Below are 24,202 nucleotides of genomic sequence, written 5' to 3' on the forward strand. Positions count from 1 at the left end.
CGCAATTTTTCCAGTTTTTCAACTTTATTTTTTAAATATCTCGAAAACTATGATAGTCATAATAATGATCCAAAGTTTGTTTTGAAAGGGATACTCGAGGCTATGAAAAAAAAATATTCCCAAAAAAAATTTTTAAAAATGACAAATTTGTCAATTTTTGAATTCTCAAAATTCTTCAAAAATGACGATCGACATTAAATTTTTGACTCAATTTTTTTTGTATCACACCTTATACTTATTCTAAAAAATCCTGAAATTTTTAGAACTGTGTTTTTTGTTTTTGCAAAAATATAAATTTTTAAATTTTATTAAAAAAAAAAATTTTTTTTCTCCATTTTTTTGCTAAGCAAAGTAAACAATCACGTAATTTTGTAAATTTCAGCAGTAAAAATTTCACTCATTGTCATAATAATGCGAAAAAAACCATTATTGACGGTTATATTCTTATTTCTTTCTATATTTTTCTGTATTTTCTATATTTTTCTATAATATTCTGCCGCCATTTTATTTTGACGTACGATTTTTAGTTTTCTCCAGTTTCTAATAATGTATTTTTCAAATGTTTAAATTTACTGCGCAAGTAATGAGAATAATTAATTAATTATTAATAAAAATAAAAAATTTCACGTATATTTTTTAGTCTGAGTGCATTCGGAAATGATCTAGCTCTAGCTCTAGCCAAACGTTTTCATATAGCGAGAGCTAGAGCTAGAGGATTTCTAGTAATTTTTGAATAATTTTTTCGGTCATGGTATGATACCCGTTGGAGATGTGAAAGAGGTGGAGATAGTTACAGTAAAAGTAAATTAAATAAAAAAACATTTAATTTAATTATAAAATATTATTTTATTCATAACTTTTTTACAAAAATATAAAAATGATTTGAAATCATCAAGAATTGGCATGTAGTCACAAAGTTCAAACTGTCATTTACGCAAATAAAATTAATGGTCTGAAATTATTATTACACAAATGGCAAGTATCAGAATTAAAATTATAAATGCCTTCAGTTACCAGGCAGAATGGTATATTACACACCAAGGAAGGAAAGTAGGATATTCAAACCCGCTTGAGCCGAAGGCGAAGGCGGCAAACACACGGATTGGGACGTTCTACCTTCTTTCGCGGTCTGTATACAATTTTTAACCAGATCTGCACCTGAGTTTAAATTTCTGCGTGTTTAAGGAAAGAATCGCGCATGCGCTAATTTTCATCATTTGTTTCCTCATATAAGAAAACAATGATTTTCTTCCCTTTAAACAGGGCATGAATATAAACTTTCGGTGCAGCTATAGTAAGCCAGCAAATCTGTGGTACGGTATTATTCGCCTCCTTCTAGAGGCCCAGGAGTTCAAACTTTCGTGCCTGAGAGTAAGAGCACTGCTTCTTGTTAACTTAAACCTTGAGGGTCTTCCTAAACTCACGAATAAATCATTGTAGCTAAGATACGTGAGGATTTTTCTCACGCATAAATCAGGCAAATCAAAAATATTTTCAAACACCTTCTCAGCTTCTTTCTGCATCTGATAGCGCTTGTATTTATTCTTAAAATTATTTATTGATAACTTCTTGTTCAACGAGAGCCTACACACGTCTAGTTCTTAAGCTTTTTTAATAGTTTCATTCTCTGCAAACATCGCCATGTCATCAAAATTTTTAAACAGCAATTCGTAATAACAAACAGAACGATCCTCAATTATTTCTTCTGCATCCATTTTCATCACTTGAGCTTGGCGTCCATTCCTTAAATCCTCGTCTTTTATTTTTTTAGAATTAGCCCACTTGGTAAGTCTCTCGTTATCGTAATGTCCAGCAACCCTGAATTTCTCTATATACTCTAGAAATATTTCCCTGTTACGAAAACAATATTTTTTAAATTCAGCGTTACTGACATCTACACCCATATTCAACATCAGCTCGAGCATATCGGGATCGAGTTCCTCAAGGGTCATGTCGATATAATTTACGCATGTCGAAGCCGTGGCATTTATATCAGAACCCATTTCAATCAACTTCGACACAGTCTCTTTCAAATTGAACCTCACAGCTTCAAGAAGCGGCGTAATATTATCAAAATAATCCGTATTACTTCTGATATGTTTACATCAGCGCCAGCATCTAACACACGCTTAATAATGTCTTCGTTTCTGGTACCAACAGCAAAGTGTACAATTCTTTTCATCATTGGACTTGATATCAACCCGAGCACCTTTGCTCAGTAAAAACTCAATCATTGCACTGTTATTATTCATTGCTGCATAATGCAATGTCGTGTATCCATAGCCCCGATCTTTATAATGAGCATTGATATCAGCACCATGATCTACTAATAGTTGAATGATCTCCGAGCTATTAGCTTTCGCGGCAACTTGCAAAGCAGTCACACCATTCCGATGTTTCACATCAGTGTCTATTTTACTCTTAGTTGTTCACTTACGAACAGATTGATATGCAGAGGGCATATCTATCGTTGCACCTTTGTCTATTAATTATTTAGCGATTGTCGAATTATTCTTCAATGCTGCAATATGGAGAGACGTCAAGCCGGACTCTGCTGTGCCATTGACGTCACAGCTTTCGTGATCCAGTAGAAGCTGGATGATGTCTATTAGATTCATGTCTATGGCGACGTCCAAGGCAAGTAATCCACCGTAGTTACGATGTACGTAAGCTGCAGTGAGACTTACATCTGCATCCATCTCCAACAAATATTTCACTATTTCTATATTATTATTCACGATTGCTGAATAAAGTATAGTTTCACTTTCACGCTGATTGGAGGCCGCGCACTTATTCAGTATTATGGCCATATCTCTGCCGTCGCAGTAGCTAATTGTTAGCTGTTCGATTGAGCAGTTGTTTACAACTTCTTGCGTCAACTCCTCGGCATTTGGTCCACCCATGAACGTAAACTTTAGTTCATTTCACGTAAAAACAATCATTTAACGAAGTTCAGGCCTCCTTTTAATTCCCATTCTTTTGACATTATACAGCGGAGTGAATTTTGCCACAGTTTCCATGACCTTATCGATTGATATCTGTTAAGTCTCATGGCACGACACGGCAGCAAAAGCTTTATTCCTGGTAGGTATCTGTCGTCGATGGCAACTTCAAGTGCTGTGAGACCTTCCGAATCTACGGCGTTAATGATCGAGAGTAAGCTTATGATATGTTTAATATGCACGATATCTTTATGTTTGACAGCTTGTATAAGTGAGACAATTCGTAGAAGCGATTCATCATTAATTATCCAGTTTTTTTGTGATTGGGACTGGTAGATTGATGTCCAAAGATTCGTCAGATTTTGAAGAAGATAAGGTGTCAAGACGTCGTCTTATAGCAGATCTTCTGTTGTAGTTAGACATTTTTTTTTATTTACTCGTAAATTTCTGAAAATTATGTTTTATCAGTTATTAATTTATATTTACTTACATACTTATATTTATATATACTAAATTTTACAAAATATTATTACACAAATACATGGAGCGAACAGGTACTAGGTTGCTTTCCTTATAGTTATTAATTTATAACCTAATATACATATGAGTGTAAATGTAGCAGCCATAAGACAATTTTTAAATTACATACACGGGTTATTCCATGCCAAATCGACCACTTTTGAACCCGGCCCCTTTAGATTTGGCTGAAAATTTTTTCTTTTTTTCTACACCATCAAACACTTCTCATAATTTTTTCAAATTTTTTCACCCAACCAAAAAAAAAGTTATAAATTTTTGAAAGAAATGGCTTTTTTTATTTTAAATAGCTATAACTTTTTTGAAAATTGACTTATTGGGATTTTTTTTTTTGAAAATTTTCGTTTTAAAATGCACTTTTTAGAAAAAAAATAATAATAATAATTCGGATTCATATTCAACGTATTTTTTGAAACTTTTGGAAAAAACGATAATTCGGGATGATTGACATTTTTGAATTTCGATTTTTTTTTTTTTAAATTTCAGTATTTTCTGCGAATTTCCTGAAATTTTCAGTGGCATTTTTTTTCTTTCTATTTTTTTTTTTTTTTTTTTTTTAAATGAAAAAAAAAGTTTTCTTTTTAATGTTTGTTATTTGTTATACCTTTCTGAAAATTTTTTAGCAGATTTAGAAAACTTCAAAATCCGAGTAAAAAAAAAAAATCAATAATTAAAAGTGACAATCATCGATAAGATTTGATTATTTTTCAATAAAGTTAGATAAAAAATAAAAGCATTGCATTGCATTATTTTTTCGTGAATATTCACCGAATATTTTAATTTTAAACTACGTGTTCAAATTATTATTTTGTAATCCTGATATAATTAACTGAACATTTCAAACTTTCATATAACATTTTAATTTTAAACTACACGTGTTCGGATTTTAATTTTTTAATTCTGATATAATTAACTGAACATTTCAAACTTTCATTTAATATTTTAATTTTAGAAAACACGTGTTCGAATTTTAATTTTGTAATTCTGATAGAACTAACTGAACATTTCAAACTTTTATTTAACATTTTAATTTTAAACTACACGTGTTCGATTTTAATTTTGTAATTCGAATATATCTTAACTGAAGATTTTAAATTTATTTAATATTTTAATCATACCTGGTTTCCCTGTGTGAATACATGATGTAGTACTTATACTCGTTTAACTAACTTTTTTCCTTTTCCTTTTCTTCATTGTAAAAAAAAAACTTGTTCACACTTTGATGATTGCAGCCAGAAGAGAGCGAGAGTTACCTTTTGTTTCTGGGCCCTAAATTTTCTTATCGGCCCCTCCATATTTTTCATTTTGGTCAGCGCACGCATTATTCTCCCCACTAAGATTTCCCTTAACAGGTATTTTGCCGTTCACGTGGCTCATTGTATTTTATAAAATTTTATGAAAAAAAAAAAATAATGTTGAAAATTATAAAAATTAATCAGACGTAACATTTTCAGAAAGGTATAACGAATAACAAACATTTAAAAAAAAAATTTTTTTTTCATTTCAAAAAAAAAATAGATTGAAAAAAAATTATTTCTGTTGGAGATAGGAATACTCGCACGTACACACACATACACGACAGAAGTCTACCGCGCATAGATCTACTGCGCCAATATATACATACACTCATTCACCGGTACATACGCACACCACTTCCTGTAAAAAATTACATTTGAATAAACGTGCAATATAAATTGATATTGAATTCTTTCATTAATTATATCCCCTAAACTGCATATCTCCCACAATCTCAACAAAAGTTTTTTTTTAATTATTCTTAATACTTGTATGCACACCCTAGCGGATCCGTATACACCGTGTAAACTTAGTGTAAACTCGATGTATACCTAGTGTCAGTGTAAATTAGGGGTTTTTCTGGTGTATACTCGCTGCATATTGAGTATACACCAAATACACTTAAAGTTTACACTGAATTTACACGGTGTATATGCGCACGATATACACAGAGTTTACACCAAGTATACACTAAAAAAATTTTTCAAGTCTTCAGAACAAATGTTGTGAAGAAAATTTTTTTTGAAAAAAAATTGAAATAAAAAAAAATCATATTTTGAACACAATTAACATTTTTAAAAAAATTAAAATTTTTAGAAAAATTAAAAAAAAAATACACATAAGGTAAAAGACCCTGTTGTTGACCATGATCCAGCTTCTGACTTTTTCAACTTTTTTCTAACTTCCTTAAAAAACTATAACTTTAATAAGAAAATCGATTTTTTCTTAATTTATAGTAATTTATTCTGAGCCTAATTAATAGCAATTTAAAAAACATAGAAATTATTAATTGAATAAAAAAAAAATGATTTAGTCGTAGGTGGCTGAGGAAGCCATTTTTTAAGTGTAGTGTAGTCTAAGCAGTTGACGTTAGAAGGTGCGACAATTGAATCTGTGCACTAATTATCATGTCAGTAAAAAAATTTAATTAAAAATGTATGGATAGATCAATATTTAATTAAAATTTATTTTAATATACTTATAAAACATATTAAAATGAGTTTTGTTGCTAAAATTTGAAGGTTTGTAACTAGGCTCAATTTTAAAGGTGTGATGAAGTTGTTGACCCAAAAATTCTAACCGACTACGAACGAGGTTATCTTTTTTTATTACATGTCTATAAAATGTAAAAATAACAATATTTATAGTTTTATTAAATTATTTTTTACAATACAGGTATAACTTGACATTAAATATTTATTTTTATAAATAAAAGATCATATTTAAATCTTGAAAGTATATTTTTGGAGTGATGAAATGGAGGAAAAAAAAATAAACCAGAGTAGTTTTAACAAATGATTTTAATTTTTTCATTTATTGTTTTGTAGCATGACTAATTATTTATATTTTAAATATAAAAAAAAAACTATGTGTTTGTTACAAAAAAATTTTTTTCCAGTCACACTTGAAAAATTTTTGACTTTGCTTACAGCAAGATACATGTAGTCAGCACTTAGAAATTTTTATGAAAATGGGACTTAGAAAAAAATTTTTGGTGTAAACTTGGTGTATACTCAGTGTATATACGCCGCGTATACACCGTGTATATTTGGTGTATACTTAGTAGATAGCGATCCGCTAGGGCATAGTCAAAATATTTATAATTTTAGTTGTAATCAAATATTTCATGTTTTAAAAAATAATTATATACGCGCCTAACATGAATTAAAAAATTAAAATATTTTGATAATTTTGATAGTCGTTTATTAATTCTTCCATTTAGTAAAATTTAACACAAACAATCAAGTATAATAGCTGTTAATTCATTATTCATGCGCTCCAGTATTTTGTCAAAAACCTGTTTATCGAATATCTGTCAAGTCATGATAAAAAACTAAAGTGATAATCTAGATGCTACCCAAATTTTTAATTAACATATCTTCAAATAGAATGCGCGACAATCATCTTAAGTCTGCTAAAAAATAAGTAACTTATGTTCTGACCACAGAATGAGAAGTAAAGAAATGAAACAAGTACTTCTCTCTCATACACGGCTTATATTCATATGTAATATAGTATAACTAAGAGTGTATCAGTGTGGTATACATATACTAATTCACTGTTCACTCGAGAGAAAGGTGGGGCAGCAAGATCGTGGAGTTTATAGAAGGGATAAGCGCGTGTCAGGACCACCAAATTAGCATTGTCATTGTCATTACGTATTCATTATTTGCGAGAGCAGCACCAGGTGCCCGGTACTTCCTCAACAAATCTTGATAGCTTAGCGGTTTAAAGTTATTATCCAGTATACTTACTATACACATAACTATTACATCAGTTTTAAAATGTTTTGCTTTGGTTCAACATTTCCATGGCTGAACCGGTTTATACCCAAATTAAATTACTCCAGTCTCGAAGATCTTCCGGAAGACATTACTTTATCACAGTTACCACCAATTGATCCACCGATAAAAGAAGCTGGAAGATCAACTAGACCCTCACGTCAACAAAAAAACTCAGCTGGTCTCCGCAGTTCTGAATCTTCATCACTTCCCACACGTTTTCCAGAAAATACTATTCAAAATAAAAAAATGGATAGTAGCCAACAGCTGAATGAAATAACTTACTTTAACGAAGAAAAAAATTCAGTGTTCACCAATCATCATCCACAGGTAACAACACTGCTAATTGATACTGCTGATATTCATAGTGTTTATTCTCGACCACCGCCACCAGAACAGATACAATCTAGTAGTAATTCAACAGGATATCCACAAGAAGCAAATAACACTAAAATTGAACTTTATAATACCTCTCCCATAACTCTTGATCTAACTTTAGATTATAAGTTTAACTGGAGTATCAAGATCGCCGACAACATCCAACCAGCGCCAATTGGTGTTATTGCCAACTATAGATTTATGATAGACCCGATGAATAGAATGGTCATAGATTCGGCTGATTCATTTAATTGTACTTGCCTCCGAAAAAGTAATTACAAGTCACCACTTCGCTTGCACTCGTCAAATATTTTTCCAAACGAACAAGACAATGAATTAGATGAGCGAGTGAGTCAACAAACTACTTCTAGAGTGGGAAAGCGTGTATTTGTTACGGATCAGCATTTAAATAATAATTTTCTAGTCGATGGTGGCACTGAAAGATCCATATTTCCTCGATCGAAATTACGAGATGACTTACATGAATTAGTTGAGAATCCGAACTACCATCTTCAATTATCGGATGGCAGAAAGATTCCAACATATGGGATGGTTGATATGAATCTAAATCTTGGATCAAACAAAACTATAATGTGGAAATTCATAATTGCGGATGTACAACAAGCGTTGCTCGGTGCGGATTTTTTAGATCACTACGAATTATTTGCAAATCACCGTGATAACTGTATCGATGACATACCTGCCAGCCATACACACAAACGAATATGCTGTCAACTTCATGAATATTTTCACCAGATGTTTGACGCAATCGCCCGAATTAATTTAGGTTTACAGGTATTTTTGCCCACGCCTTTCTCTCAAACAAACACTCTTAACGCAACATAAAGATCCAGGGTCGATGCACCAGTCTATAATCGAGTAATCTACGCTATTATTTTTCAAAAATTTTCATTTGTTTAAGAGAAAACCGTAAACAAAGTTTTTATTTACCGTGCTAATGCACCAAGAAAAAAATTTTACAATTATTTAAAAATATAAGATTTATTATCAAAAACAAAAATCAAATTTACATATTACAGTAGTTCGCGAGCAAACACAAAATAGCGCCTTATGATGACGTGGGCGCGGTCACTACCTTTAAAGTATTTTTTAATGATAAAACTTTTATTATTTAAATTTTAAAAAAGCTCAAGTATTTTCAATGCGAATATTTTTTAAACTTTATAATAAGAAAATCACAAACTCAACACTATACAGCGTTCTGGCTGCATTCAACAGGTGCTACGAGTATATATATAAAGTCTGTGCTGTGTTGAGTGAACGTGGTGGAACCGTTTATCCCCACTGGGACTGAACACATTAATTATTTTTATCCATTGGCTGACTCACTTAATGTTATTTTAATCATATACTACGTATATATTCATTCATAAAATCATTTAAATAAATATTTACATATTAAATATGTTAGTTGTTGAACAACACAAGTTAATGCAATGACACAATAAATAGCATATAATATATTATATATTAATAATCGTTATTTAATAATTGCTATGCATTTTATTTATATATTTATGCTTTACATTGTGATAATCGTTTTTTCATTTTTATAATTCTAATTAATTTGTAGTTTAAATTAAAATATATTTCGGCATATTGGGCAGGTGGATTTCTGACTTGTACTGAACCATTTGTACTGAAATTAAATAAAATTTATTTAAATTTAAATATTGCATTTTAATTATTTTCTTAACTTTCTTCAACTCCTGGCAGGCAACGTGTACCCCATCTCCTCTGCTGCCCAATTTCAAAACACAGTAAGTGACAAATTTTTAAAACTCGATTTTTTAGTATTTTTAGTTCCAGTGGAGTCTTGTGAACATGATTCGATGCATATTTCAAAAATTTTATTTTTATCAGTTACTGTGTTTTGAAATTGGACAGCCGTCCTTTTTCTTTACTTTAAATCAATTACTTTCATAAAACAACTACTTTATACAGAATCGTTTGAAATTTAATTTAAAATAAAAAATTCTCGCTAGCTCTTTTAAGAGGCATAATATTTGAGATTAAAAACAACTAAATATTTTTTTCACTCATTACCACAAGAGGATTATGTTTTTCCTGTCAGGAGTCAATATATTTGGTAGAGTATAAACAATTCGCTTACCAGGCAAGGAGCATGGAACTTTTTGCGACAGGTATGACATGAAAGCTTTGGTATTTGGTAAGTATTGATATGAAATATACTGAAACAAATATAACATTCTTCCACTCCGGAAAATTTCTTATCAAGGTCATTTTTCCACATCATTAATCCATCCCAAATTGATCCATTCTGCAAAAAAATAATGTTACTCTAATTAAACCATTATTAAATATAAGTTAAGGAGGGACTTTAGTCATTTTTGTCCAAACTTTTCTCTCAAACAAATTCTCTAAATGCAAAATTAAGAACGAGGCTCGATGCATTACTCTTCAATCTAGCAATCTACATTTTCATACTGATAAAATGTTGATAGCAAATATCTCTAAATTCGCAAAAAGATGGTAAATTCGTACAATTAGGTTGCAGTAAATTTCAAACCCGGATAGCAGACACTATAAATGATCTTTCATTTTTAACTAGATGACATACAGGTATCAAGATGATCCTGCTTTATATCACATCTGCCTCTTATCTCCAAATAATTGCACTTGGCAAAGATAGATTGCCTTATACATAATACACGCCACACTGATAGAAGAATTTCTTACCATTTAAAAAGATTTCTTAGTATTTAAGAAATCATTTCTTAAACATCATTTCTTTGTATTTAACAAAAATATTAAATGTGCCTATTGCTGACACTAACTACACGACGAGAGCTCCCTTATGTCGTGTTTCGAAAGCAGTGAATGAGTTTGCTTCACAAATTGATATATTTGATGTATCGACAAAGTACATTAAAAAATGTGCAAGAAGAGTAATCCTGAATTGATCTGAACGGTTGTGCACAGTGTAATGGTAGTGGTAGTGAACCTTATATTAATTTATAGTTTCTGATAATTGTCATTTCTTTTGCTGAATTTCTTATTTGTCATTTAAATGATAGATTCCTTTTTTCTTATATTTTTTTTTTCTGTTTCAATTTATATATAGATTTAGTATAGATTGTGATGGAAATCTGTGCAATAAATTTGTTAGCTAATCTTAGATTATATTATATACTTTATGTTCTCTATACAGACACTTGTGTGAAATTTGTTAAATACAAAGAAATGATAAACATCATTTCTTAAACGGTTCTTAAACGGTTTCTTAAATACTAAGAAATCTTTTTAAATGCTATGAAATCCTTCTATCAGTGCATGGAGAACTTCCAGCGAACACTCAAAGTACGCAAGCCAAGCTTACAATACTAAGGTGTAATATGTTTGAATCTACTGACTTTGTAAATAAAACGGACTCAATCATTAATTTTTCTATGGTTTCAGCTGTAATCTACTTGTAATACCTGTGTACATCACTGTACTGCTCAATAATCAAATAACGGAAAAATTAGGGTAGTAATAAGTTTTGTTTTAATTTCAGTATTAAAAATGTTATCATGCCTTTAGAACTGTGCTAGAATACGCATACAGCGTTTGCAAACATCTAATATTTGTTTCTCCCACGAAAGCGTATTTTTTAAGATTACACCTAAATATTTCACCGTTCTTGAATAATTAAGTCTAACTGGATCATCTACAATTTTATGTATTGACGTATATAAACCACTATATTTATCTTATGCATACTAGAGATAAAAGTTCAGACTCCTCTTACTAAAATAATATTAAATATACCTGGTGATTAAGAAATATTGAAAGCTGCATATGACTATTTCTCCAGTTACCAGCACCACCAACATGTTGTCGAGGTTCAACAGTAACAGTACCCAGAGGATAATTTATTGGCAATATAATTTTCAATTCTAATTTAGAATCATCCATTCGATAAACGGCATTCAATTCTCTCACCGTTGGATAAACAATTATCTGTAATTGATTATTAAATATCAGTTTTATAATTCAACAATTTTTTTTAGTACTCAAAACTACTTAGTACTATAAATATAAATATAAATACCGTCAAGTTTGGTACATCATTAAGTTTATTAATTGTTAATTCTTCGCGACACAAAACCGGACTGACGTAAAGTGTCGTAATTTTTTCCATGGTAGTTCCGACACGAGTTTCAACTGCACTCCACCATTGTCTCGCCAACACTGGCATGTATCTCAAACAATTAATATAAACCCAGCAAACAATGTGATCTAATGTACAGCTATTCAAATTTTCATTCAAATTTAGTAAAGGTTGATCTTTAAATAAATTGAAAAATTCAAGCAACGGAGTGCGCCTGTCTGTTGATTCAAGTATCTTTGCTGGCATCAATCGGAATATATTATTCATCAGCGATGAAAAATAGTCATTTCTGTAACATAAAGTATAATAAGGTAAGTGACCCCTCTATCGACCAGTTAAACGTATTTTTTTTTCGAATTAAGATTTAAAATATAAAAAACCAATTCATGTATAAAACAATGATCGAAACTTGAAGCTTATACACTCAACTTAAAATTTAAAAAAATATATGTAAAAATATTTATTAGAAATTAAATAATAACTGAAAATAACTTCAATTCCTAACGTCCCCTCTATCGACCTGCCTAGACCCCCTTTATCGGCCAGCTTATAGATAAAATTTTAGCTGCTCGGATGTATATAATTTATTTACATCTATTCTAAATATTTATATTTATTTTTGAAATATAACTCAATCAATTTGTTTATTTATTTTGACATTAACAAATTAAATTAAATATTTTGCATGTAAATGCTGATAATCTCAAAATAAATAAAACTAAGGTGGCTGATAATGCATACAGAGGTAATTTTGTTATATCTATATTCGGCCACCCTATTTTTCGTATAAATTAGGCAAAAATCATTAAATTGTTAACTCCTAAAATTACTATGAAACAAGCTAATAAGATTACAAAAAAATTCGGACTTTTATTGTTATTTTTAATTAGTAATAGGTTATTAAAAAAACAAGAAACCTTAATATACCTGATAAGAAATCACCAGAAATCACATCTGACGCACTACTATTTTTTCTTAATTATAAAATGAATTTTTACAACAATCAAAGTATGTTTACTCTAAACTAGATTAATTTTACTTTTTTTTAAAAAACTATTTACGCATGAATACGTACTTATGATGGAAATATATCGATTTTTCGACTAAGTGGCCGATAAAGGGGTCACTTACCTTAATTAATTTAATAAGTTTATTAGTTACTAACATTAAATACTTACTTGAGTATCTCTCCATATTGATAACGCAAATCAGCATGAGCATGACTACACATTTCCAAAACATTAATCCAAGTTAAAATATAACCAAAAGTATAAGTATAAGAGTCTGTATAAGGTTTAACTGTACAACTGACTGAATCACTTAATTTAAAATCTGATAACATTGTATTAACTATTTTTTGTGTTTGTAAAATAGTATCTTCAAATTTATGAATATTCAATGTCGTAGTATCAAAGTTCTCTTGTTCAATAGTATTTTTATCCTGATCAACAAGCGTCGGAATCAAACGATTCAATGCATGATGAGCAGACAGCTGGAGATTTGGAATCGGTGACAGTATAAGTTTTAAAGAAAATTTAATTAAATCGTCAGACGTAACTGTTATCAAAGCATCAGTAGGCTCTTTAAAGAAGACATTGCCATCAAGTAATTTAATAGCATTACCCAGATAATTTAACATGAGTATTGGTGTTAAAAATTCAGTTTTTTTGTTAAACAAATCCGCGTAATACATCCATGTGTTTGCTATCTCACGATTTATGTCATCAGCAAATATATTATTCCACTCGTCTGAAAATCCTGTAAGTATTTCTTCGATGTCTTTTTCCGTGACTCGAGTTAATAAATTTTTTATAGCACAAAATAATTGACTGAGTGCTACGACAAAACATTGTAATTTTAAATCATTATGATGAGCTATAGATTTATTTAATGACACAAGCCATGATGATAAATAAATTACTGCAGCATCACGCATTTCAGTGGTCATTTTTGTCGGGATTTTTTCTAACGATTTTGTTAATAATCGTATTAATTCAAGTGGTAAAACAAATTCAGACCATGAACTAGAACTAATATCTCGATTAAATAACAAAAAATCTTTATCCACTTGATTACGTTTTATTATTTTCTTCAAAACATCCAAAGATAGATTATCATTTTCATCATCATCCAAAATAATTTGTGCTAAAATTATAGCATTTATATTTTGTATTAAACTCATTGAATTCTCATTGTCTTCTGATGCAGTATACTCTCGTAGTATATCTTTTGCTTGTGATTTAATTTCCGATAGATAAATTTTATCGTTGTTACTGTACTGCAAAAATAGCGAAAAAATACTTCCATACTCGGCCCAATACTTATCAACATCCAATGAATCAATAATTATTTCTTTCCAGGTCTTAGGCGGCATTTTTTCACGCAAACTTTTACATTCAAAATGCAGCGATACGTAAATTTGTTTTATTAAATCAGCGTTGGTTGAAAATTTATAGTGATCATTGTATAATTTACCAAGACTTGTAATCATTATAATATTATTGAACTGTTGTGAAGAATTATCCAGACTATTTTTGACAACTGATTCAAATTCATCGTCTTCATATTCATCGTTTAATTTCATCAATAATCTATTGATAAGTTTCGCAGTAAATAGAGACCATTTTAAACAACGCGCCATTTTCTCTGGTATTTCTTTTTCCTCTTCTTCAGGATCACTTGTCATTCTAATCGGGCAATCTAATGATACGCTTTTAAGTGGATTTATTGAATAAAAATTACCGGAAACTATTTCTGTATGTAAAATAATATTCTTCACTTGTGTAATCCATTCATCCAACAAAATTTTTTCCATATTATTATTAAATTTAATTAATGATACAAGAGCTTCATCATAATTGTAATCATTTGAAGCTTCTAAGAAATTAAATACCAGGTCAGTTTCATCGTTTGATCTAAAATCACTTGAATACATTTTTTCATAAATTATTTTCATGCATTCGTCCTGCAACTCGAATAATTCATCAGCTGGTATTTTATGATAAATTGAAGTTAATCCAGTTACCCAGCTATTTTGGATTGATTCTTTTAAATTAAATGACAGAGAATCTTTACTGCTTATTTTAAACAATGCCTTGAACATTTTCAATGATACTGACGTTAACTTTTTATAATTCCAAATAAGTAACGATAATTGAGATATAAAAGTGACCAATGATTCTGTTATTTCTTCAGATTCTGTTAAATAATCACACAAAATATTTAATACTCCATTGACAGCTTCTTCACTGATACAAAAATCATTATCCCATGATTTAAAAGCTTGCAATAATATAATTTTATTTTCTTCACAATTATCATCATTTATTTTCCGTGCAAGTTCACACAAATATTCAGAAGTGTAGTCCGTTTTACACCAAGATTTGATAACTTCATCATTCAAATTTTTATCATTCAATGCATAAGTTATAGAGCAGTTTAATATTTTACTATTGTTAATATTCGTTAATGAATTTAACACACGATTTTTATCTTCATCTTTCATATACTGCATTAAAATAAATATTATTTTAATAATATCCTTGACTTTAGTATCATCTGTCAACCAAACTTTGAATGTTTTATCATAAAGTTCAAATAAATTATTATCACTTGTATAAACTTTTGAAATTTCTTCAAACAAAAGCTTACTTTCAAACTGACAAATTAATTTATTCAAATGTTCAATATTATTCGATGCATTTTTATCATAATTATTTATCAATTTAACGCATAATTTAGCGACAAAATTATTTATTTCATTCAATAAAACATCATCTGTATTTTGTGGAATTTTAAGCTGCTCCTTAGATTCAGCAGGATCTGTATCTTTAAATTTAATGCGCAAACTCTTACGAGTCGCGCCAGGTGGACATTTTAAAGCCGATAATAATTTTATTTGAGCATCATAAATATTATTAATTATCGATTTTTCAAATGTATCACTCTCGCTCTCCATAAAACGATCAAACATTGACTTAAGTTCACACCAAAAAATACTCAATAACTCGCCGTAAGATTTATAATCATCAGTATCACGATTTTTACTCCAATATCTTATCAATTCAGCAACTTCGTTAAATAAAATTAATTTAACTGGCGTATAATCTTTAACGCAAGCTTCAATAGTTGGTAATAATTGTTCTTTAATAAGTTCCCCGCATAAATCGATGTCATTATTATTTAATAGAATAGTGTAACGCATACATTCGATAAATGATTTAGTTATTGCTGTTAATTCAGACCGACTGATTAGAACATTTTTAGCTGAAAATCCTTGACTCATGTTATCAAAAAAATTTACAAATAAAATTTTTTTATCTAAATTGAACTTAGGAAACTGACTTATCAGTGGTAACAAATTAGGATAAATAATGCTAGCGCATCCTTGTCCGCCACTACGTAGTACTCGCCATAATTTAGGCAATACTAATTTTTCAATGCTGACGTATGTATGCCAATCATCTATTTTATCAATAGCTATCAACATACATTCCCATACTGCTGAAATAACACCTGGTTCATTTTCATCAAGACTATTCATTATTGATGTTATTGTTTTTTTTTCAGTATCTTTTAGTATTTCTTTGCAATTTTCAATAAGCGATGTTATAATATTGAAAAATGATATTTTTATTAATGGAATTTCGTGTTTTGCTAATTTCCAAAATTTACTACCGTTTATAATCTGATGATGAATATTTGCAGTCTTCTCAATTTGCTGTGCTGACACTTGTTTTAAATAGGAACAATAACCTTGTAAACTGCAAATTAATATTCGTTGATACTTAGCTTCAAGTATTTCGGGACTAAGATTCATTGATTTATATGTTATATTCAATAATTGTGGCGTTTGAACATTTATATTATGACAAATGTATGACAATATTTCGTCTTGACAGTAGACTATTGCGTCGGCATATTTTTTATCTGGAAAAGTTTCATGGAGAGAATTACTTGCTGCTGATGCTGCAGGTGGAAATGGATCGAACTGAGATGTAAACCAAGGTCCAGCTAGTTGTTTCAGATAAGTAGCAATACTTTTTCCAACTTTTTTAACTAAAACACCATGAGTTGTTTGAGCAGCATCGCGTACTCGATGTTCTGCATCAACTGCTAATGTGCTATAGAGCTTTGGCCAAAATGGTAGGACAGCTTCCACAGTTGACAGTGGAGATTCTCTGACTAAATCAGCAAATTCTTGTAAGGCCTATAAATATTAAATCAATAAATATTCAGTTCTTTGAAATTGTATTTTAAAACTAATAATAATACAGCCGGACTTCTTTGTAAGACTAGTTCGGGGCTGTAGGGAAAAAAGTTCTTAGAATTGAGATTTTCTCACTATATTGCTTAACATTGTTTGCGCCCATGCCTCGCTATAAGGCTATCACCGTTTTGCGTTTTATTTATGTATTTTCAGTTAAACTCTGCTCTATGTACAGTGAATCTCATTGATGTATAATTATAAATAAACAAAATTTTGTTGTTCTTTTCCCTTAATTAATTATATGAAACTACGAAATTGTAAGTATACTTTATGAATAGTATATTACACACCTAGGGAAGTAAAGTAAGAAATGTCTCAGATCACATGTAATTGTGATCTGAGGCTTTCTTATTTACTTCCCGAGGAGTGTATACTATTTTTTTCCTCGACGGAGGCGGAAAGCGGCAACTTCGTTTTGCACGACGGGACGAAAGTTGCACTTTCCGCCCGGAGGTGAGAAAAATAAATTACTTAATCTACGATCTATACGTATGTACATTTTATCTCGATTTTAGTCGTACTGTTCGTTAGTCTTGTAACGAAGTTTCAATGCAATATTTCCATTTGTCGGTGGTGAGGAAAGCATTCCGAGCGAGTTTTAACAACACTGATTAAATAAAACGATTTACTCAATCATGAATGAATATTTATATAGTATTCAAATTGAATCGTTTTTATGAATTAATATCAAAGGATATAGGGACAATAGCCGGTGTAAATTAACAAATTATTACTTGCAACGTTTCGCAATTTATAATTGCTTCATCAGGCTCTACAAAGAAATCATGTAAATTAATTAATGTTCTAACATTTATATGTCTAACCTATTAACCATAACATATCATAATATTACGCTATACAGTCAGTACACATAATTGCCTTGCTAATTATATACATTCTTTGCATTAGTCGACTTTGATAAATATTTTTAATTATATATAAACATATATTATTTTTGTAAATTTTAAACTCAATACTTTTTATAAAAACGATCATCCATAATATCACAGTAAAATTGTAAGTAAATAGTATCTATGTGTCACAATACATAGACATATCAAACTAATTTATATGATTTCGTTGTAGAGTCTGATGAAGCAACAATAAATTGCGAAACGTTGCAAGTAATAATTCGTTAATTTACACCAGCTATTGTTCCTATATCCTCTGATACTAATTCATATAACTAATTAAAGATCTGATCAAAATCTCATTTGAATCGTTTTTTTTAAATCAGGGAAATTAAAGGGGAGTTTTAGAACGCGTAGTCTTATAACAAGGTCCGAGTGTAATTTATAGTTAAAGTCTAATACTTTAAATTTTGTCGTAGCATCTTTCTTATTCATTTTTTTAAAGACGACCTGGAAATTTGAGTCAATAGCACTAATTTCAACTTCATTTAATTGACTCAATGACAAACCAGGTAAAACTGGTACATATCCTCCATCTTTTACTGCTGAAAATCCAACAAAATTTGGCATCGCAGAACCCAGGAACTCGGCACTCCGAGCACTATTTGAAGGCTGCAAGTAGAAAAAATTAATAAATCTAAAGTAATTACTCATAAACTTATCTACTGAAACAATATGGTGTAACCTACAAACTTATGTTTATTTATTTATTTATTTATGAAATACAATAAATACCTTAGCATTATTTTTCGTACGTTGTGCTTTATTTTTACCCATTTTTAAAAAATAATTAACAATCCCAAATAATCATAAAAATTTATGTTCATTTATATTTTAAATTTTCATACAAATACTAATTGGTTATGTTCAATATTTAAGTATAATTTTAGAAAACTATTTATATATAAGAAAAAAAAAAATTGATACTTGTATAGATAATAAAGTCAATTTTTTTATTGACCTCAAAAATTATTTATCAATATAATTATATAAATTACGTATCAATCACATTGATTTCGTAGGTTATTTTTTTTAATAAAATTTGACATACACTATTGTAGTTTATTATTTTTTTTTCTTTTTTGTAAACAAAATTTTATCATCTGTCGATAAAAAATCCAACAGAATTCAGTAGCGCCATTTTTGACACTTTTTTTTATGTTCATTTGTTTTAATAATAACTTCAATAAATTATCTGTACAATAATAAATAATATGTAACAATTGAATGAAATTTTTGAAATAAATTTAAACAATTAAAAATAATATATTTTTTAAACTATTGTTGCAATAAAAGAAATATAAAAAATGGCGGTTAAAAAATTTTGGCGGGCTTATATATTTTGAAATATAGCCAATTATTTTTGTAAGCGTCTAAAACACTGTTGCCACGTTTTTATTAGAAATCAAAATCCAATATGTCTGAAAGCTTGATGCATAAGAAGGGTAGTAACGATCTAATGTTAATTTTAAATATATTTAATAATTAGATATGTGTTATTATTAGTGATAGTTATTTAAAATAACAATATGGAAGTAACGGAACCAGTAATTAGTGATAATGTGGATACTTTAATTGAAGGGGAAACCAATAAAACTAATGATGCAGAACCAAACAATCTCGTTATTACAAACATTGTCGAGTTAAAGGTGAGTTCCGTTTACGTTTCAACAGGTATCATAAATAAAATTTTACATTTTATTTGAATATGAAAAATTATTATTTGAATTATTTATCAGTGATTTAATAAATATTTAAATACTACTCATGTTTATTTTAAAAACTTTAAATTATCTGTTGAGTTTTATTGATTGCGGTTTTAATAATAATTAAGTAATATATTTTTATTGCTCCAGGATCCGTTAGAATTGTCACTGGAGATAGAAGCGACATACGGATTGAAACCGTGTTTTGTTGAACTGGAGAGATGTGACAAAATATGGGAAACAATACAGCTGATAAGAGACTTGCAGGAAGACCCTAATTCGGAAATAAGTGATGATGAAAATGGATCTGACGTTGATGCTGATGATTATGACAATTATGACAATGATACTGTAAATAATGATGATGCTGAGACAATTGTCGGTGAAGAAGATAATAATTCAAATGCGATCTATGATGACGAGCCCAGTTCATCACACAATGATACCGAATCGTGTTCGTCGACCCAAAATAATCCAATCGCTCCTTACATTAAATATCAACCGGTTTTGGATAATGGAAACACGGCTTTACCGAATTTTCAATTTTCCGTTCATCGAACACGTGTTTTGTATCCATGTGTGACATGTGGTAAGCAGTACAGTCACATAAGATCACTTAGAGAACACGAAGAACGTATTCATCATATTATCCAGCCGCCAGTTCGTAAAAGATCTGATCACAATAACAAAAATAACGATACGAATTTATTAAATAATCAAGAAAATCAAGTCGCTAATAAGAATAAATTAATTGAGTTCATTAATTCAGATAAAAATACTTCAAATGATGACATGCTTATTGTCAATTCAACAGAATTTATTAAATCTGTATTGGCTACTGAACCGGGTAAAAAATCATCATGCTGGTACTGCGATAAATCTTATGCTGATAAATATTCATTGAAGAAACACTTAGTTGCTGTGCACGGTGGAGATCCAGGAATAGTTAGAACTTACAAACGTAAAGAACCTCCACAAAGTCTTCCTGAGCCTACGGCAGCACCAGTTGCTGTTAAATGTGAAGAAGAAATTCCCCAGAAAAAACGACGTGTAGAACGATCACGGAATTTAAATGTCTATCGTTGTGAAACTTGCGGTAAACATTTTTACTCACAGAGAAATATGCGACAACATGGTCGTAAAGTTCATGGTGTCTATGTAAGACCGCCACGAAAAATCGTAGATTCTAGAAAACATATAGGAAATAATAATAACAATAATAATAGTAATAACAATAATAATAAAAAAGAAAACGAAAAAACAAAAGTTCAAACGACATTGTCTATATCATCGAATTCGCTGACATATGAATCACCAACTAAAAATAAAAATTCGTTAAAACGTAAAAATGCTACGGTTAGAACTTGTCCGATTTGTCAAGTAAAATTAAAAGATTTAGGCGGATTTCGAACTCATTGTAAAAAACATGGCATCACACTTAAATTTGAAAGTTTATATCCACGTGAACAAGATAAAGATGATCTTGATTGTAAAGTGTGTAATAAAACATTCATGACATTTAATCATATTCTTGAACATTACTGGAATATTCATCAACGAAATTTGCGTTACAAATGTTATATTTGCGGAGCATTGTCTAATAACTCGGAAGATTTGGTTACACATTTAATAAAATCACATAAAATTTATTTATTGCTACGAAAAGTTAATTATGCTTTTAAATGTCACGTGTGTAAGAATAGTTTTACCAACAAAGATGTCTATCGCATGCATATGACACAAGGACATGGGTTGGATGTAAAAACAAAACAAATCGAAAGAGTATTGAAAAGTCGAGCAAGGATACTTAGTAATCCACCGCGCCAAACCCCAACTACGCGTAGTTTGAAAAAACCGAGTCAAATAAAGCGACGGATAATAAATGAAAAAGCAAGACCTTCATCAAGCAGAAGTGGATTGCGTGAAAAAACAAAATTCAATTATGATGAAACTGTTCTATTGTTAGATACTGCTTTGAGCTCAGGTGGTTCTTCATCAGATGAATTGTCTACTGGTAATAAAAGAGCAAGAAGAAGCAGTAATTTGTCGAGTGAAAAAATGAATACTTCTGTTAATAATGATGGGCCGACTGAACTGAATCCAACAGAACCAACTTTCTGCATATTATGTTCGAAAAATGGTTATAAAAATATAAGAAAACATTTTATTGAGTATCATAAAGTACGTAGCCCAGACAAATTGATTGAGCAGTGCATAGAATTAACACCGGCTAGTTCAAAACCTGCTGCTGTGAAAAATGAAAAAGAAATAAAATCAGAAGTAAAAGAAGAAAAGAAAGAAATTGTTACTCCAGTTAGAAATTCGGGTAACAATAATCGCCGGAGTGCTGGTGTAAAAAAACGAATTTTTCTTCCAAAATCAAGACAATCTATACCAGGACCGATCCGTACATTTGTAGGAATTCAAGGTAAAAATGGTATTGTCAAGTATATATGTAAATATTGTCCATTAACATCGAATGATTATGAAGCGATGCGCAGAAATGAACGTAGTCATAGATTAAAAGATAAAATTGACAGTCTGACAAAACCAACAAATCCGGGTTTTTTAAATTTAAATCCAAATTTAATATTGAAACCTCGTAAACTCATAAGGTCAGATCATGTCTTTAAAAGTGATGATCAAACAGTTGAAGTTAATCGTAAATCATCAACAGGAATTACACAATCATCTAATAATAATAAAGCACCAGTACGTCGAGCATCATTTCCACTAGAACAATATCAACAGCACAATCGTTTAACGCGAGGAATTGTTAAACTTCAAGAACAAATTGAACATAGATGTCCAATATGTTCCCGCGTTTTTCGAAATAGTGATATATTGGCTTCCCATAAAATTTCATGTAACGTACGTGTCGATAATCATCAGGCAATAATAAATGACACTAGCGATACACGTGAAAGTAGTGATCGTGATTCAGGAATAAGTATTACAATAAAAAAGAAAAATGATTCATATGAAATAGTCAGTCGTAATAATAGTGACGATATTAAATCACAAGATTCGGAAAATCGTCAAAATGATTTATTATTGTCTGATATTCCGACTGATAATTATCTTAATCAAAATAATGATGACAAGAGTGATAAGGCTAATAATGATAACCCTAATAATATAGTTGGTAGTAAAAATGTTCCCGAGTACAGTGAAACTCACGAGACTATTAAAATACAAAAAGACGACGACAACGATGAAGAAATTGTTATAGATGCTGATGACCAAAATATTAATGTTCCAGTTATTATTAATAAGCCACAAGTATCAAAGAAAAAAAGTACAATTAAAAGAAAACCAAGTAAAGTACCGAGTTTGGTGGTATTGTGCACACGTGAGCTAGATAAAAAATACGTTAGCGATTGTTCCATACGAAAATGTTATATTTGTGGTACAGATTGGCCATCACCACTCTCTCGAGGTTCTCATATGACCAGTTTCCACAAATCAGCGCGTAGGTAATCAAACATTGATAGTAATATACATTTTTTAAAAATGAATTGTGCAGAAAACAGAATAAACAAAAATTTAATTAAATTCATTGGATACTTGTGGTTTTAATTTTTACAAATATTAAAAATTATAATTACTACTAAACTTTATTTGATTTTTTATATAAACTAATATGTATAGACTAATAATGTCCATTCATTTACAATTTATAATACGAAATATTTTATTAAAACGTTATTTAAATCATTATCATTAAATAATCAATATGATAAATTGTAATATTAACTATATATTAATAATTACCGTGTGACACTGATTAATATTTAAAACATATATATTTAAATATATTAGTTTGTATGAATATCAAGCATAATAAAATTTGTGATTTGTCGTTGAAAGAAATTATTAAATATTTCAAGAAAAGAAAAAAAAAGTTTAAGTATGGTAAAAATTGATAAGAACAAAAAATAGTATAATAATAGTTATGATAATAATAACAACAATGATAATAAATATTTCATTTTTACAACATGTATGAGTTTTTAAAAATGATACTGTTGAAATGATAATTTTTGTTAATTGTAAATAACATGGATGGGTATGAATAGTATTCCAAAACGTAGTTTACTTTGTACTATCATTAAGATATTAGAAAAACGTTAATTAATAATGTAATTGTATTTTTTTATTCTCAATGAGGCAAATAATTATTCGATTTCTTATCTGTTTTTTTTTTTTTTTTAAAGCTAAATATTATCTTGTGTTTATTTAAACAATGATAATAATTTTCTTTTTATTTTTAAAATGGAATTTAACTTTTTTATAACTTTTTATTATTTTATAATTTAGTTGGTTTAGATAGAATCAAAACAAATGCTAGACAATAATTTAGTTTATGAAAAATATTAACTGTCATTATTTTCTTTTATAATTAATAATCATCACATTCATTTTTCTCATATTTATTTTTACTTAGTGTATGATAATTTAAACATCAATTATATTATTGAATGTATAATTGCTGGAGTTGTAAATAAAGGGAATTCTTAAAATAAA

At 29.5% G+C, this 24,202-nt stretch overlaps 3 protein-coding genes across 3 annotated transcripts; 1 reads left to right on the forward strand and 2 right to left on the reverse strand.

Annotated features, from left to right (window-relative positions):
- Window positions 1-2,489: 2,489 nt before the first annotated feature.
- On the reverse strand, window positions 2,490-2,903 carry LOC130675791 (ankyrin repeat and SOCS box protein 2-like). The gene has a single exon (XM_057481640.1). It carries the CDS (start codon window positions 2,901-2,903, stop codon window positions 2,490-2,492), a length of 414 nt encoding a protein of 137 aa, XP_057337623.1.
- A 5,805-nt stretch (window positions 2,904-8,708) lies between these two features.
- On the reverse strand, window positions 8,709-18,936 carry LOC130675426 (E3 ubiquitin-protein ligase listerin). Its single transcript, XM_057481118.1, has 7 exons — window positions 18,705-18,936; window positions 18,372-18,581; window positions 12,968-16,998; window positions 11,730-12,078; window positions 11,447-11,638; window positions 9,789-9,956; window positions 8,709-9,314 (listed from the first exon to the last, which is right to left on the reverse strand). The coding sequence occupies exons 1-7, from the start codon at window positions 18,744-18,746 to the stop codon at window positions 9,255-9,257; spliced, it is 5,052 nt and encodes a 1,683-aa protein (XP_057337101.1). The 5' UTR covers window positions 18,747-18,936; the 3' UTR covers window positions 8,709-9,254.
- A 428-nt stretch (window positions 18,937-19,364) lies between these two features.
- On the forward strand, window positions 19,365-23,873 carry LOC130675831 (uncharacterized). Its single transcript, XM_057481710.1, has 2 exons — window positions 19,365-19,618; window positions 19,826-23,873. Exons 1-2 carry the CDS (start codon window positions 19,499-19,501, stop codon window positions 23,153-23,155), a joined length of 3,450 nt encoding a protein of 1,149 aa, XP_057337693.1. The 5' UTR covers window positions 19,365-19,498; the 3' UTR covers window positions 23,156-23,873.
- Window positions 23,874-24,202: the final 329 nt, after the last annotated feature.

Source organism: Microplitis mediator, chromosome 10 (genome assembly GCF_029852145.1).
Source record: "Microplitis mediator isolate UGA2020A chromosome 10, iyMicMedi2.1, whole genome shotgun sequence".
Classification (NCBI taxonomy): Eukaryota; Metazoa; Arthropoda; class Insecta; order Hymenoptera; family Braconidae; genus Microplitis; species Microplitis mediator.